The sequence below is a fragment of the Dendropsophus ebraccatus genome, chromosome 7 (genome assembly GCF_027789765.1).
Source record: "Dendropsophus ebraccatus isolate aDenEbr1 chromosome 7, aDenEbr1.pat, whole genome shotgun sequence".
In the NCBI taxonomy this organism is placed as follows: domain Eukaryota; kingdom Metazoa; phylum Chordata; class Amphibia; order Anura; family Hylidae; genus Dendropsophus; species Dendropsophus ebraccatus.
The window spans coordinates 117697881-117713758 of record NC_091460.1 but is presented as its reverse complement, the minus strand read 5'-3'; the positions used below and the strand labels follow the sequence as shown (position 1 = coordinate 117713758).

At 42.0% G+C, this 15878-nt stretch overlaps 1 protein-coding gene across 1 annotated transcript in view; it reads left to right on the top strand.

Annotated features, from left to right (window-relative positions):
- Nucleotides 1-15878, top strand: part of GC (GC vitamin D binding protein) — a 70388-nt gene that overhangs the window by 22409 nt on the left and 32101 nt on the right. Inside the window, exons 3-7 of the mRNA XM_069978294.1 lie at nucleotides 1046-1178; nucleotides 6582-6793; nucleotides 10165-10297; nucleotides 10543-10637; nucleotides 11505-11634. Coding sequence (XP_069834395.1) covers nucleotides 1046-1178; nucleotides 6582-6793; nucleotides 10165-10297; nucleotides 10543-10637; nucleotides 11505-11634 — 703 coding nt within the window. The remainder of the gene's footprint in view (nucleotides 1-1045; nucleotides 1179-6581; nucleotides 6794-10164; nucleotides 10298-10542; nucleotides 10638-11504; nucleotides 11635-15878) is intronic.

Genomic DNA, 15878 nt, shown 5'->3' with positions numbered 1-15878 from the left:
AGAGCAGAGTGCAGCATTATTCCAGCGTACTTGGCTCTAGGGGAAAAGTGAAATTTTCCTAGAATACCCCTTTAATATAAATGCATTATTTCTTTGTTGCCTGTGCACGTACTAAAAACCTTGACCACCACCACTAGACAGTATAGAGCTAGACATGGTTCCTACTGACATAAGTTTGAGCCACATACAGATAAAGTACCTTTTAGTGATATCAACATTCAGCAAAGATTTTAACAAGTTAAGAACAGTAATACCTCTGTTCTCGAACACAATCGGTTCTGGAAGGCTGTTCCACAACCAAGCAGTTTGAGAACCAAGCTGTGTGTTCCCATAGGGAACAATATAAATGTGTTCAATGCAGACCTAGAGAAAAAGAAGTGGCTGCACCTCACACCCATGGTTGACACGAATGCATCTCGGCTATATTTAAAACCAAACTCCAGGATGTTGGCATATAATTTGATCAAACCATATTGCCTCATGTACCGCGTGCAGGTCTTCTGGCACACTTGAGTCCCTACACTAAGAACAACTCTGTGCAGGTCAGCGACCGCCAACCCCGCCAAGCAAGCGCCAACAGGGGAGGGGGGGGCCTCAGAATGGCCCTGAAACCCCACTGTCACAGGACCACAGGTTCAATATAAGCCTTAGGGCTGCATTTATCTTTTCCAGTCATATGTTAAGCATTTGGGGGTTGAGCAAACATGAACTTACTTTAACTTCGCTCATCTCTACTAGATTTTCAAAAGTGCATGATTTTTATACTTATACATTTTGGGTAAATAGATTGCACCAGCACGTGCAGTAGTATAATGGCACAAAATCTGGCATATTTCCAATAGTAAATTTGCCCCGTTGAGTCTGATTATTGACCATATAATAGCAAGAACAGATATGCCCAATCTCTTTGTATCCAAAAACATTAACGATTGGGACTATGTTGTTTGCTCCTTATGCATATTAGGGAATGGACACACTTTGTAAGTTTTTATCTGATTATTCTGCTTTCCAAAATACATCTATTGATATAGTTTGTTCTCTTTAGAGCGGTCATCATGAACAGCAGGAAGTATTCCAATGCCACTTTTGAAGAAATAGGTCATCTCGTAAAAGCCATAGTCTCACTGGCGGTAACATGCTGCGCCAAAGGAGCCGCTGCTGACTGCTATGACAAAGGGGTAAATTTAAAACATGTATCTATTCTTAACAATAGGCCTCTTTTTTTTTTTCTTTCTAAAAGCTAACAATTATATCCTTTCTTCAATCTGTCAATAAACCTGTTTCTCCAAGTTACAAAAATCTACCGGAAGCTGCTAAGTGGACAAATTAATTAAAGCAGGGCAGAGTGTTATTCAGGCGCCATCCTATTAACAATTGCTAATAGTCACTTGAAAATGTAGCTCTGGATATTTTATATAGAGAAAAAAAACTTTAGGGATATACAAAGAACAAATGAGGCCGTTAATTAGAAAGAACGTTCACTAATTATTTCCCATGGGTAGAAATCTGTCCTGGCCATGTGATGATCACTTAGGTGCTCTGCTTGTTACAAGACACATAAGTGGGACAGAGTTCTATCCAATGAAGATAAACAATCACAGTTCCTTGACAGAGATTTTTAAAGCCATGAAAAATTTACGCAAAAAGTATATAAACGATATCATTTTCAATATACAGAGAATATTTTATAAAGGGGGGTTTCCTCTAAATAAGATTTGTACAATTTGGTTCATAGTAAGTACCATACATAATGTGAATAAGGAGTACAAATGTGATGTTGTTTAGTAGGGATGAGCGAACTTTTGAAAAGTTCGGTTCGGTTCGATCCGGCGAACTTTCGTAAAGGTCGGCTTCGTCCGAACCGAAAACGAACCTTGCTGTAACGGCTGAATAATTGCAGCTACAATAGTGGGAGTGTGATAGGGTATGGGCGAATAGTGAAATAGAGGTAGCATATGAACCATCCCAAAATTGGTGTCAGCAAGCAAGGTAACTGTGTATTTCCATTCAGTGACAGCAAACAAGGTTACTGTGTGTTTCCATTCAGTGACAGAAAACAAGGACAGTGGGTGTTTCCATTCAGTGACAGAAAACAAGGTTACTGTGTGTTTCCATTCAGTGACAGCAAACAAGGTTACTGTGTGTTTCCATTCAGTGACAGCAAACAAGGACACTGGGTGTTTCCATTCAGTGACAGCAAACAAGGACAGTGGGTGTTTCCATTCAGTGACAGCATACAAGGTTACTGTGTGTTTACATTCAGTGACAGCAAACAATGACACTGGGTGTTTCCATTCAGTGACAGCAAACAAGATTACTGTGTGTTTCCATTCAGTGAAAGCAAACAAGGACACTGGGTGTTTCCATTCATTGACAGCAAAGGTGTAAGTGATTATGGGGCATAGGACACAGGAAAACAGACATTTGACAGTGGAACCAGCAGCAGTAATAGTACTGTATTGGACCCAGTGTGGAGGAGGGGGCAGCAGTGATAGCACTGTATTGGACCCAGTGTGGAGGAGGGGGAGGAGGAAGCAGCAGCACTTGATTGCAAACAGCCCAGTATGGTTGAAAAAAGACTATTGGAGGAGGAGGAGGCAGCACCTGATTGCACTCAGGCCAGTAATATTGAGAACAGACTAGTCATGGAGCAGGAGGATGGTCAGCTTTGGAGTGGTGGCCTGGGAATCCTCTCTGATGATGTTGGTTACTGCACTATCCAGAATACGGACGAGTGGGATGATGTCCTTGATGCCTGCTCACAGAGTCGCGTCCTCAAAAGGGATCAACAATTGGCACGCCAAATTCGAAGAAACCTGTGCACTATGAGGTTTATCACATGTGCCATACAAAGTGTATGACTCCCTGCTGCACTGCAGAGAAAAGGTTCCTCCCTTTATCGGCTACAACACTTCCCACCGTTAGTTGACCTTGGCTCAGCCATTCACATATTTCCTACCTGATGGTCCAGAGGAGCTCCTGCCCCCTGTGGCTTCGTTCACACAGCCTTACAAGAAGGAGTACAGCCTGAGAGCGCCGGGCCTGACATCGTTGGTAAGACACCTGGGCAGGTTGGACTGCAGTCAAAGCGGTGGATGGTTGCAAGCTGGCGGAGGCAGAACCTGTGCAAAACTGGCCCCCTAAAGCACCGGGGAGGTGACAGTGGCAAGAATGGGCTAACTTTATGATGGTCTTCTGGGGGAATGTTGACCCAATGGGCAGTAACAGACATGTACTGCCCTTGGCCATAATTAAAGGAGCAGACATCAGCACTGGGGTGCACGGTCTTGGACACCAAGAATCCCAATGAGTCGCCGACATTTTTTTACACAACTGTGCAGTGATGGGACAGCCGATGGGACTTTTTTGTTTCTCGGACAGTGATGGGACTTTTTATGGACTTTTTTGTTTCTGGGCGAGTGATTGGACTTTTTTTTGGACTTTTTTTTTAACTTTTTGTTGTTGCAGCTAAACGGCGTTCTTCTATTTTTTTTAACCTGATTTTAATGCTATGAACTGATTTTCACTTAATAAATTCAATAAGCTTGAAAATTGAAGTTGCTTTCATGTGTCTTGGTTAATACTCACAGACAGCTGTCACATTACATTTTTGATTAGGCAGCACCCAGGTATATCTGAGGAGACTAATTTAAGGTCTCACCCTAACAGTGGTGATGTCACACATCTTGATATTCACAGAAAACCAGGATACAAGGGATTATAGGAGTAATAATCCTTTGTATCCTGGTCTATTCTGTGAAAAAAAGTACAATTTTGCATCACTGTTGTTATTTTTCCCAGATTCGTAACGAACTTTCTCAAAGTTCTGTTCGGTACCGAACCAAACTTTTTGCAAAGTTCGTAACGAATCCGGTTCGTACAGGTTCGGTTCGCTCATCCCTATTGTTTAGGTAAAACTATCAATGGATCGCTTTTTCTTTTCTGAATTGTAGCTATACCGTGTATCATGCAACCTTGCGCACAGTTTCCTACAATCCCCCTTGTTTACATGTACTGTGTTTCCCCAAAAATAAGACAGTGCCTCCCAAAAACAGGCACTATGTCTTATTTTCGGGGGATGTCGTGTTTCTCTCCCCCTAGTCCGTCACATCCCCATGTGGAGAGAAATAAGACATCCTCCCCAGACCTCCTTGAATACTCGCCCTGGGACCAAGAACGCATCAGTAGCGGGTCAGACGTGCAGCAGCGTGGCGTGCGGAGGACATAGGGACCATGAACCAGGCTGCCTGCGGCACCAACTTCGGAGGTCCATGAGGGGATTAGGTGTGTCCTGGGTGGCAGTGGGTGGCAGCAGCAGGGGGTAACTGGCAGCCTTACTTTCAGGGGGCACCTTACTTTCGGAGAGTGTAAAGTAGTTTAAAGTAGGGGGTGCCTTACTTTAGGCTAGAGGTGTCTTATTTTAGGAGGGTGTCTTATTTTCACGGAAGCACAGTATTACCAATTGCCAATGCTGACAGAAAGCTGCAATTGCACTTATATGCACTTATATGCAATTATGCTTATATGAGTATGTGTAATCACCTTAGTGGATTTCCTAAGGGGCCTATTACACAGAAAGATTATTGTGCTATAAACCATTATATCTTTTGAATTTAAGTGACAATCTTTCTGTGTGTATGCAGACATGTATCATTGATCGCATCTGTGGAACTGACCTAAAATCTTTTGTTAATTCTTTGCAAATCTTTCAGTGTGTGTACATGTCCTTTGGTCATTCACTGGGTCTAGTATTAAAATCCTTCATAAAATGACTTCCGCAGTAACTATCATTCACAGCGACTATTGTTTCATAAGAGCGATCGTTTATGGTTGATTGGAGAACGTGAAAACTGCTACCTCTAATAGTATTCTTAAAGTTACTCTGTACCCACAATCTGTCCCCCCCCCCCCCAAACCGCTTGTACCTTCGGATAGCAGCTTTTAATCCAAGATCTGTCCGGGGGTCCATTCGGCAGGTGATGTATTGCCCTAAAAAACTACTTTTAAACTTGCAGCCCTGTGTCAAACTGCCGTGGCCTAGAGTATCTGTGCCCTAACCTTGCACCACCTCCCTCCTCCCCCCCCCCCCCATCATTAGGAATGCCACTGGCAGGATTTTTCCTACTGCACAGGTGCCTTAACGAATCAGCCCATGTGCTGTGCTCACACAGCTGATGAATAGCAGAATACCTGCCCAGGGCATTCCTAATGATGAAGAGGGCGGAAAGGAGGGACAGAGAGGTTGTGCCATCCTAATGCACAGATACTCTAGGCCACGCCAGTTTGACACAGGGCTGCAAGTTTAAAAGTTGTTTTTTAGGACAATAACTGCAACACCTGACGAACAGACCCCAGGACAGATCTTGGATTAAAGGCAGCTATCCGAAGGTACAAGTGGTTTGGGGTGGGCAGATTGTGGGTACAGAGTCACTTTAAATAGTGAGAGGCACACATGGATAACAATGTATATTTCTCAAACAGTACAACAGTCAAACAAGTGGGGAGAGGGCCGTGCTGCAGCATGTCTGCTCCCCGCTCTGTGTGAAAAAAAAAAATGTTGGGCTAAAAGCCCTATTACAAGACGCAATTATCGGCCGTATTCTTCCGATATCATCCTTTACAGATGATAATCGTTTCATGTAATAAAAGACAATGATCAGCCATCATGCACGATGTCTGCTGATCATTGTCTTTCAACAGGCCGAATAAGCCTGGCAACAATCTGCTGCCTTCGCTCCGTGTAACAGGAGCGGTGGCATCAGACCTCTGCTGTCTCCTATGGGCTGCCCAGGCGATCTGATGATCACCTGGACAGCCCCCCCACTCCCGCAGCTTACAGTACCAACCCCTCCCCCCGGTTCCTACCCGCTTCTCCCCACTTGCTGCTGACACGTGTATTAGTGCCGGGTGCAGGCAGGGAACGAGTAGCAAGCGTGCGCTGAGGTCGGTGCTCGCTTACTCTCCACATAGCCCCATGTATAGGGGCTTTACACTATGAGTTGGGCTACTCATCACGGGACATGGAGCTGGGAAAGGACTGGCTCATTCTCCTGATTGCTACGGGTCTGGACACTCAGCCCTGGACTGATCAAAACTTTTGGCATGTCTCTGTGATATATAAAAAAATATTTTATGACAGGTACACTTCAAAACATTTTCTGTCTTGTCCTTACCAAGGTTGGAAGGTAGTGTTTGAACATGGCAGCTTATGTTGGAGCTGGATTGTGTATACACGTATTATTCTGTTCTGCAGGTTATAATCTGCAGGAGGGGAGGTTTGATGGGGCAGTGTGGGTACTTGGGAGTGGGGGGGGGTTGCTCCATTTTAGGTTTCGCCTCAGGCAGCAGAAAACCTAGAATCGTCCCTGTCCCAAGTTCTGGTCAGGGTAATTTGGTCACTATTGGATTTGGACTATTGGTCAGGACCCATAATGGTATCTACGCTTCTTCTGTTAAATGTAAATAATATTCAAATGTAACATTTAGTATTTTGATAAGGTACAAGTATAACTGTGTCTAAAGCATAAGCATCTTTCATGTTGTTTTATTAGTTACACATATATCTCCTTTTTTATCTTAAGGCATCTGCTTTGTCATTAAAGTCCTGTGATCCAAAGTCTCCATTCCCTAAACACCCTGGTGTTGCAAGCTGTTGTGTTCACAAAGGTCTGGAAAGAAAATTGTGTTTGGCTGACTTAAAACAACCTCCGAAAGAATTCTCAACATATGTGGAGCAATCTAATGAAGAAGCGTGCGCTGCTTTTAAGACTGATGCACAAACATTTTCTATGAAGTAAGTGAAACATGATGAATTTTAGATCATCAAAAAGTGAGTGTAAAAACCCAAAGGACATGTTTTTTTTAAAACATTTATTGAGAAAACAAATAAGCTTTCTGATTTTCTTTAAAAGAATATGGTAAGAAAATGTTGTGGAGAATTGATCATAGGAGTTACACCAGTATTCTGGCGTAAGGAAGAGGCACATTATAGTGTTTGCCATATAGGCGGTAAAATTTGTGTGTGTATGTCTGCCAGTGAGTGTATGTATGTACTGTATATGTGTGTGTGTGTGTATGTGTCAGCCAGTGTGTTTATGTATGTTTCTGTGTGTATGTATGTGTGTTTGTGTGTGTGTGTGTGTGTGTGTGTCAGCCAGTGTGTTTATGTATGTTTCTGTGTGTGTATGTATGTGTGTTTGTGTGTGTGTGTGTGTGTGTGTGTGTGTGTGTCAGCCAGTGTGTTTATGTATGTTTCTGTGTGTGTATGTATGTGTGTTTGTGTGTGTGTGTGTGTCAGTGAGTCTGTGCTGTATCTGTGTATGTCAGCCACAGTGTGTGTGAGTGTATGTATCTGTCTGTCATTAAGTGTATGTATGTACTGTATATGTGTGTAAGTGGGTGTATGTATGTACTGTATAATACAGTACATAAATACACCTACTTACACACATATACAGTACATACATACATACATACACACATAAATACTGTATTGTTTGTGTGTAAGCCAGTGTGTATGTATGTTTCTGTGTGTGTGTGTGTGTGTGTGTGTGTGTCAGTGAGTGTATGTATGTATGTACTGTATTGTGTGTATGTCAGCAAGTGTATGTATGTATGTATCTAAGCTTGTGAGTCTATGTCAGTGGTGTGTTTGTTTGTATCAGTGTTTTAAATGATTGACAGGTTTGTTTCCAAAGATGCTCTGCAGCAGTTGCTATCTATGCTGAGTTCTGATCTTTATCTTTAATGGTGCGTTTACACACAGATTTATCTGACAGATTTTGGATGCCAAAGCCAGAAGTGGATTTGAAAACAGGAGAAATCTCAGTCTTACCTCTATGACCTGTTCCCTGTTTATGGTCTGCTCCTGGTTTTGGCTTCCAAAATCTGTCAGATAAATCTGTCTGTGTAAACGCACCATAAGACCCCCAACAACTCATTACACATGGATGATGTTTCCCCTATATATTACTCCACCCCCATTTTACACTTCAGCAGTATTTATTATCTCAATAAAGCAATCAGGTGATTGACAGGTTTGCTCTTAAGGAGTTTCTGAAGCAGCTTCTATTAGTGGTGAGTTCTGGTTTTTAATGCTTTGATCATGCAGCACATGATCTCTGTACTGGAAGCTGTCTTCTCTTGGGTGGATGGGGGACCCAGATTCTGTGGACAGGCCAGGGCTCAGGGCACATTTAGTCCCGACTTGTGGCTGTGTCAGCATGTTATGATTTTCACTAAAGTTTTGTTTAAAAAAAAAAATGCACTTTGCAATATTTTTCACTAGAATCAGAATATGTGAGGACACACACATTCATTACGGAGCCCTGCTAATAGTAGATGGGAATAGGGATATCTCAGCACCTGGTGTCATAGGCAAAAATATATAGTATATAGGTAGTGTAGTATACAGTACATTAGTTGAAGAGTGTCTGCTTGTGTAGATGTGTAAAAGCCTGCCTGTGTGTATGTGCCTATGAGTGTGAAAGTATGCTTGTATGTGTAAAAGTGTGCTTGTGTGTAAAGTTTGTGTAAAAGCGTGCTTGTGCGTATGTTAGAACATGAAAATCAGATGTAAATATGTAAAAAAAAATGTTAATATGTATGTGCGATGCCCTGGCCCCTAGGGGCCACTCCGCAGTGTAGATGGTGGTAACAGGCAGGAATCGGGGCAGCTGTAGGGTATAGGGTTGTCACGGTGTAGGCACGAGGGTGATACAGCTGGAAACCGAGCTCCTGACCATGCGGGGATACTGGGCATGCGATTCCTCGTTGTCCTTAGTCAGGGCACCAATTATCACACCAATGCCAAGGTTCAGAAACAACGGTAGTTGTATATTTATTGTAACGGTGGTAACTAGTAGCAACAGTCTCTCCGGATGCAACCGGGAATAAGGCAGAGTAATGGGTGATGCTGCAATAGGCTGTGAGAGTAGCGTGCTGAATGATGGGAGTAGTAGTGAAACTAAAGTTGAGATGCTGGGTGGAATGAGACTTGAATGAAATACTTGCTGTTGATGATTAGAGAAGATGATGAGAGGAACGACTGAAGAATCGACACCCAGATGAGAATCTTGAGACTTGAGACAGGAACACAGCCAGTGGACTGGAGCAGCAGAGCACACGCAAGCCTCTCTCTTAGCAGGGAGAGAGGACAGACAGATCCTATCCCCTCTGTGGTAGAGAATGGACACAGCACTTGTCTCCTGAAGGTGGAGGACAAGACTGAGGTAGAACAGGAAGTCACATGGTAACCCCAGCCAAAGCTCGATGACCATTGGAGTTACCATGGAAGCAGGGCACAGTCACGTGACATCCAGCCATTGCATCATCACACCATTAGGCATATACAGAGAAATATACATGAGAAGTACCATACTTGAACACTGGGGGGCGACATAACACCATCAGGCACTGATACCTGAATAGATATACAATAAATGAATGGAATAGCAGACCTGAATACTGAGAAGGGTAACACAATACACGCAGTTTGCAGTGGGCCATAGCTTTCCAGAACAGAACTGGTTATAATACAAGTGTGAGCATGAGAAGGGCTGTTCTGGGACACTGCATATGTGTCCTGAAAAACATGAATACAGCATAGGCCTTATGGTCATATCCATGGTTATCAACATCTTCAGTCACTAGTAATCAAATGCTGCCCGCTCCGGTTCAGACGGACCAGAGCATGCTCGAGAATCACTCATCTCTATCATTCTAAACATCCCAAATATATATTTACTGTTCTGCTGAAACGTTATGTCTTACCCATATAGCAGACACAGCCTGTGAACCCTAACATGAGTTTCGCCGTAGTAATTTTTCAGGGCCCTCTGTTTGAGAAGCGCTGATTTATAGATCATGTTAAATATGGCTCAGAAATTTGAAGATAATTTGAACATTAGAGAAAAACGCTGAAAAAGGAAGCATATGATGAGTGTACCAAAGAAAAAAGAACAAATGATTGTGGTACCAATAAGTAGTAAATTCATCTTAGTACAGTAGGTCACCTAGAGGTGATGGATGATCTAAAGAAAATGAAAGTAGTGGAAGTCTCATTATATCTTTTTGTTGAAGCTCAAAATTGTTATTGGGTATGGATTATTTTGTAGTATATAGCACATGTACCAAATATCTTGTGTTTTTCTGCCTCCCTTTTAGATTTTTATATGAATATTCCAGTAATTATGCGCAAACACCACTTCCTGTTATCATCAATTCCACTCAAAACTACTTAAGCATGGTAAAGGATTGCTGCACTTCTGACAAGTCTACATTATGTTTTCTAAGAAAGGTAAGTTTTCTGTTCTTTATCATTCTGTTCTTTTTTAATCCAAACATATTTTATTGAGAAAGGTAATTTGTCTTTTAAATTTGCACTGGCATTAACATAAGTTTATATCTATAAACTGGTATACCCAGAGAAAGCCTACACTAAAACAGCGAGAAAAAAGAAAATGTATGCAGATCCTTCAGTCCAATTCGAAACATTTTATTGTTGTATTTTTCACTGCCATGGTATTTTTTTTCTTTTGTTAGAAACTTGAAAGGCAGCCAGTGCATTTACTTACTGTGATGTCCAACAGGCTATGTTCTCGATTTGCCAGCTATGGAGAGGACAAAATGAAATTCAGGTACAAATTTTTTTTCTTAACAAATCTACGATCTATGGGGGAGATTTATCAAACTGGTGTAAAGTAGAATTGGCTCAGTTGCCCCTAGCAACCAATCAGATTCCACGTTTTTATATTCCTGAGCACCAGCCAGGGATGAAGTACTTGGGGGGCGGTAGGCTGCCAGTATGATGATCTCCCCTCCCCTCTATGACGTGGCTGCATTGATTCTAATGGAGTTGTGTCACAGAGGGGAGGAAGTTTCATCACATTGGGGGCCGGCGGGCCCACCCCCAGTGCTTAATGCCAGGCTTAAAAATAGACCATCGCCATGCACGAGAACCGGACAGTGGTTAAAAAAAAAGGACCATGGCACCGGCATCCCTGTGTCAGGGCAGTTCTGTTCCTAAAAAAAACTAAAGCGATGTACTTAGTCGTACATTCGCTTTAAACACCACTATTAACACCTACATCATCCCAAAATGATAAAACAAGGTGTTTACCTGGGATACAAAAAATTCAGAAAAATAGTCCAAATAATTGGGGAATGCCAAATAGTTGAAAGGTGGCCATTTTGGTTTCCACCATGTGGTGATAACACGCTTGGAAATGCCCTTTCGAATTAGTTTGCATGCTAGCTTCTATGCTCACACTTACTTTATTCTATTAAATTTCTATTGCACTGTACTATTTTATATAGTAGACCCGGTAGGACCAGTATATGTCCATTGGGATAGTTTAGATGTAGAAATTATCTTACCCAATGTTCGTACTACATGAAGGCACAGCAATCTGGCCCTGATCTCCTCTTAAAATATGTTAATATATTTTATGACTATAAGCATCTCCTGTTTTTTTTTTTGTTTGTTTGTTTTTTGCCTTGCCCAGTGCCGCCATAATGTTCAGTCAAAAGGTCCCTTCTGCTGACCCCAAGGATATGATGACAATTGCAGAACAGGGAACTCAGGTGCTTGCCAACAGTTGTGGATTCCATACAGAGAAGAATATTGAAAATGAGGTATGGTGCATATCTACAAAGAGATTTTGTGTGTCACACTACCTTAGACTTTATTCAGTATATTAGTAGAATCTGCATACCCACTGACACTAAGGGTGCCTTTACACAGGGAGATTTATCTGACAGATTTTTTGAAGCCAAAGCCAGGAATGGATTTGAAAAGAGGAGAAATCTCAGTCTTTCCCCTGTTTATAGTCTGTTCCTGGCTTTGGTTCCAAAAATCTGCCAGATAAATCCCTCTGTGTAAACGTGCCATTACAGTGCTCGAAAATGCTCAATATATACCAATGAGTATGTAACTAATTAGCTGCCGGGCTGGTAAAAATAATAAGTGGCAAATACTTACCTGCCCGCGCTCCTGCTTCAGTCTCCTGGACCCAGCTCACTGTTCGTCTGCTCAGCCAATCAGTGCACTGTTCTGCTGCAGCCATTGATTGGTTGAGTGTGGCTGCCAGTGAGTCAGGACCAGGACACTGAAGCAGGAACAGTGGCAGGTAAGCATTTGCCAATTATTATTTTTGCAGAAATGCTAGGCCATAGACTGTAATAGTCACATACAACAAGAAAAAGATCCCATTACGGATCAAAGAAATGCAGGGACAAACATAGATCAATATATCAAACAGAATTTTTTATTTAGACAATTCATATGAATAAAATACAATATATCACATTATCATGAAAAGAAAAAACAAAGGAATAAAACACGACCAAACAGATGAAAAAACATACAGGTGGTGAGGGGAGATATACACATATTTTATAGGATCATATATTGCACATGCTATTCAGGATATATGTAATTGAGGGAATGCAGGCAGCCTCCACTAGATGGCGCACTGAATGTAATTATATACAACACTAGATAATGTATAACCTGGCAGAAGCCCTGGAAAGTACGGGAGATACACAAATAAGTGTCTCCCACACAGAAAATAAACTAATGTCTAAAATTTATAAGTAATGGAGGATGGCTGCATTCAATATAGTCCCACTCACCCACTCACCCTACGCGCGTTTCGCGTGGCTTTATCAAGGGATGTCAATAATAATACTGTAATAATACTGTAATAAGACTGTAATAGTACCAAAACTCACTGTGTGAAATCCACTGCTAATGCAGTGCGTGTAAATGCAACCTACAAAAGGATGTAAATCGTGACCACGGGGTCTTACAATCTACAAGCTGAGGGGAAGGAGACAGTAAGTCAGGGGCACCAAGCCCAGTATGGTTGAAAAGAGACTATTGGAGGAGGCGGCACCACTTGATTGCACCCAGGCCAGTATGGTTGAGAACATACTATTTGAGGAGGAGGAGGAGGCAATACCTGATTGTACCCAGGCCAGTATGGTTGAGAACAGACAATTGATGTAGGAGGATGTTCAGCCTTGGAGTGGTGGCCTGGGAATCCTCCCTGATGATGTTATTCAGCGCACTTTCCAGAACACGGACAAGTGGGATAATGTTTTTGATTCTATAGTCATCCCTGCTCACAAACAGTCCCGTCTTAAAAAGGGATCAACAATTGGCAGGACATGTTCGAAGAAACCTGTGCACTATGAGGTTTATCACATGTGCCATACAAGATGTATGACTCAGCCCTCCCTTCTGCACTGCAGAGACAATGTTCCTCCCTTTGTCGGCTACAACATTTCCCACTGTTAGTTGACGTGGGGTCAGCCATTCATATATTTCCTCCCTGATGGTCCAGAGAAGCTCCTGCCCACTATGGCTCCGTTCACCCAGGCTCACAAAATGGAGGACAGCCTGAGAGCGCCGGGCCTGACATTGTTAGTAAGACACCGGGGCAGGTTGGACTGCAGTCAAAGCGGCGGATGTTTGCAAGGTGGTGGAGGCAGAACTGGCCCCCTAAAGCACCGGGGAGGTGACAGTGGCAAGAATGGGCTAACTTTCTGATGGTCTTCTGGGAGGATGTTGACTCAATGGGCAGTAACAGACATGTACTGCCCTTGCCCATAATTAAAGGACCAGACATCAGCACTGGGGTGCACGGTCTTGGACACAAACAATCCCAATGAGTCGCCAACATTTTTCTACACAACTGTGCAGTGATGGGACAGCCGATGGGACTTTTTTTTTCCTGGCACAGTTTTTTTTTTACTTTTTGGTTGCGGCTAAACGGGGTTCTCCTATTATTTTTTTAAGCTTTATTGTAAAGATATAAACTGAGATATTCACTTAATAAAGTAGATCAGCTTGAACACTGAAGTTGCTTTTTATGTGTCTTGGTTGATACTCACAGACAGCTGTCACATTACATTTTTGATTAGGCAGCACCCAGGTATATCTGAGGAGACTTATTTAAGGTCTCACCCTAACAGGGGTGATGTCACACATCTTGATATTCACAGAAAACAAGGATACAAGGGATTATAGGATTAATAATCCCTTGTATCCTGGTCTATTCTGTGATTTTATTTGCTGTTGTTATTTTAACTAGATTCGTTACGAACTTTCTGAAAGTTAGTAACGAATCTGGTTCGTTACGGTTCGGTTCTCTCATCTCTAGTATGTACTTTATTCTTCTCATTGCAAACAAAAATTATGTTTTGGCTCTACAACATACTGAGCCTTTCCTATTGTATGCAATTGGTACAATAAAGTAAAGCATGTTGCACTTTGAAGAGATTTTTTCCTTAATTGCTATTTTTGTGGATGACTTGCTGGGTGGAAGCCGAATTGGTGGAGGACTGTGCATCTGAGTGAAGTGTTCCGCTTTTCCCCACCTTGCAAATATCATAGGAATGTATGCACGATGGATGCCATAAGGGGCATCTGTCATAGCTACTGTACATGGGAGAGTTCATTAACGTATACTCTAGCTTGTCTCTGCAAAAAGGCAAATTAAAAATTTTAAAAACGCAACATCAGCATCATATATATGAGGTTACTGCTCATTCATATCATTCTCTTCTGTTTTGTGGACTCTAAACATCGTAATTATATTTCTCCCAATTCCAAAGTGATTTCCAGAGAAAACAAAAAGTATTTCACTTTTCTGTGTCTCAGCACACTGCAGGTTAAGAGACATTGGTTCTCCTTTAGGATACAATTTTCTGGATAATCTTACTAGGAACAGAGACCCAAATAATAGACATAGATACATAATATTCCAAATAGAAAAAGCATATGCACAAAAAGGTAGCACATCAAAACAATTCTTTATTAAGTAGCAAATAACACATACAAAAAAAATATTAAAAGTACAAGAGCAACAAAACTAGGGAGACAAGCCGTAGATATCATTCTACATTAAAAACACAATAATGTCAATCATAGTCCTGCTGGCGTCCTAGTCAGGACTCATCAACCAACCTGATCTAAGATAATAGCACATCATCCAAAATGGCAATTAAGTCTCATAACCCATCCAAAAAAATGAGTAATGCAGTAAGAGGATAAAAAATAAATAAAAAATAGAAACAAACAAGAAAAAATTCACCATGTGCTATCCAGAATATAGAAAAGGTCAGGTGAAAGCACCCCACGCGTTCCGCCATACCCAGCTGGATGATACATAGTCATCCAGCTGGGTAGTGAGCAACAGTCAAAAATAGTATAATTGACAAACGGGGGTGGTTAGGATTAGTCCGTGCACTATAGGATTATTAGACAGGATTAACTTGGGTTACCAGACATAGGCAAGCGGGGGTGGCAATGATCAGCACACACAGAGCCAGAGGACCAGTCAGGAAAATATTCGAAAACAACAAATTCAAAAGATTTCTAACTATTATAACCATCGACTGAAGCAATTCTATATAGTATATTATGTACAAATGAGTTGATATTTATAGGCTATGTTCCCACTAGAAAAAAATAATATAAAAAAAGAATATGTACAAATGAGTTGATATTTATAGGCTATGTGTCAGAACAGGGAGGTACAGACACGACAAGACAGTGGGCCCTAGGTCTGAACCCACCCACTGTCCCTGCCTACTTGCCTCAGTCGGCCCTAGGCGGCCATGGACAACCACGTTGGTGTTCCCTGTGCTAAATACGTGCACACGGAACAAGACAGACAAAACACAAAAGAATAGTCAAAAAGGCCGGGTCAAAATCCAAACAGGCAGCGCGGTACAGAATCAGCAAGCAAACGAGTCAGGCAGGAGGTCAGGTAACAAGTCAAGCAAAACAGAGGGATTAGGAGCGGGGATCGCAGGAGTAGACAGGGGAAGCTGGGAACAGGTAGTTAACCTATTAGCCAGCACTGGAACTC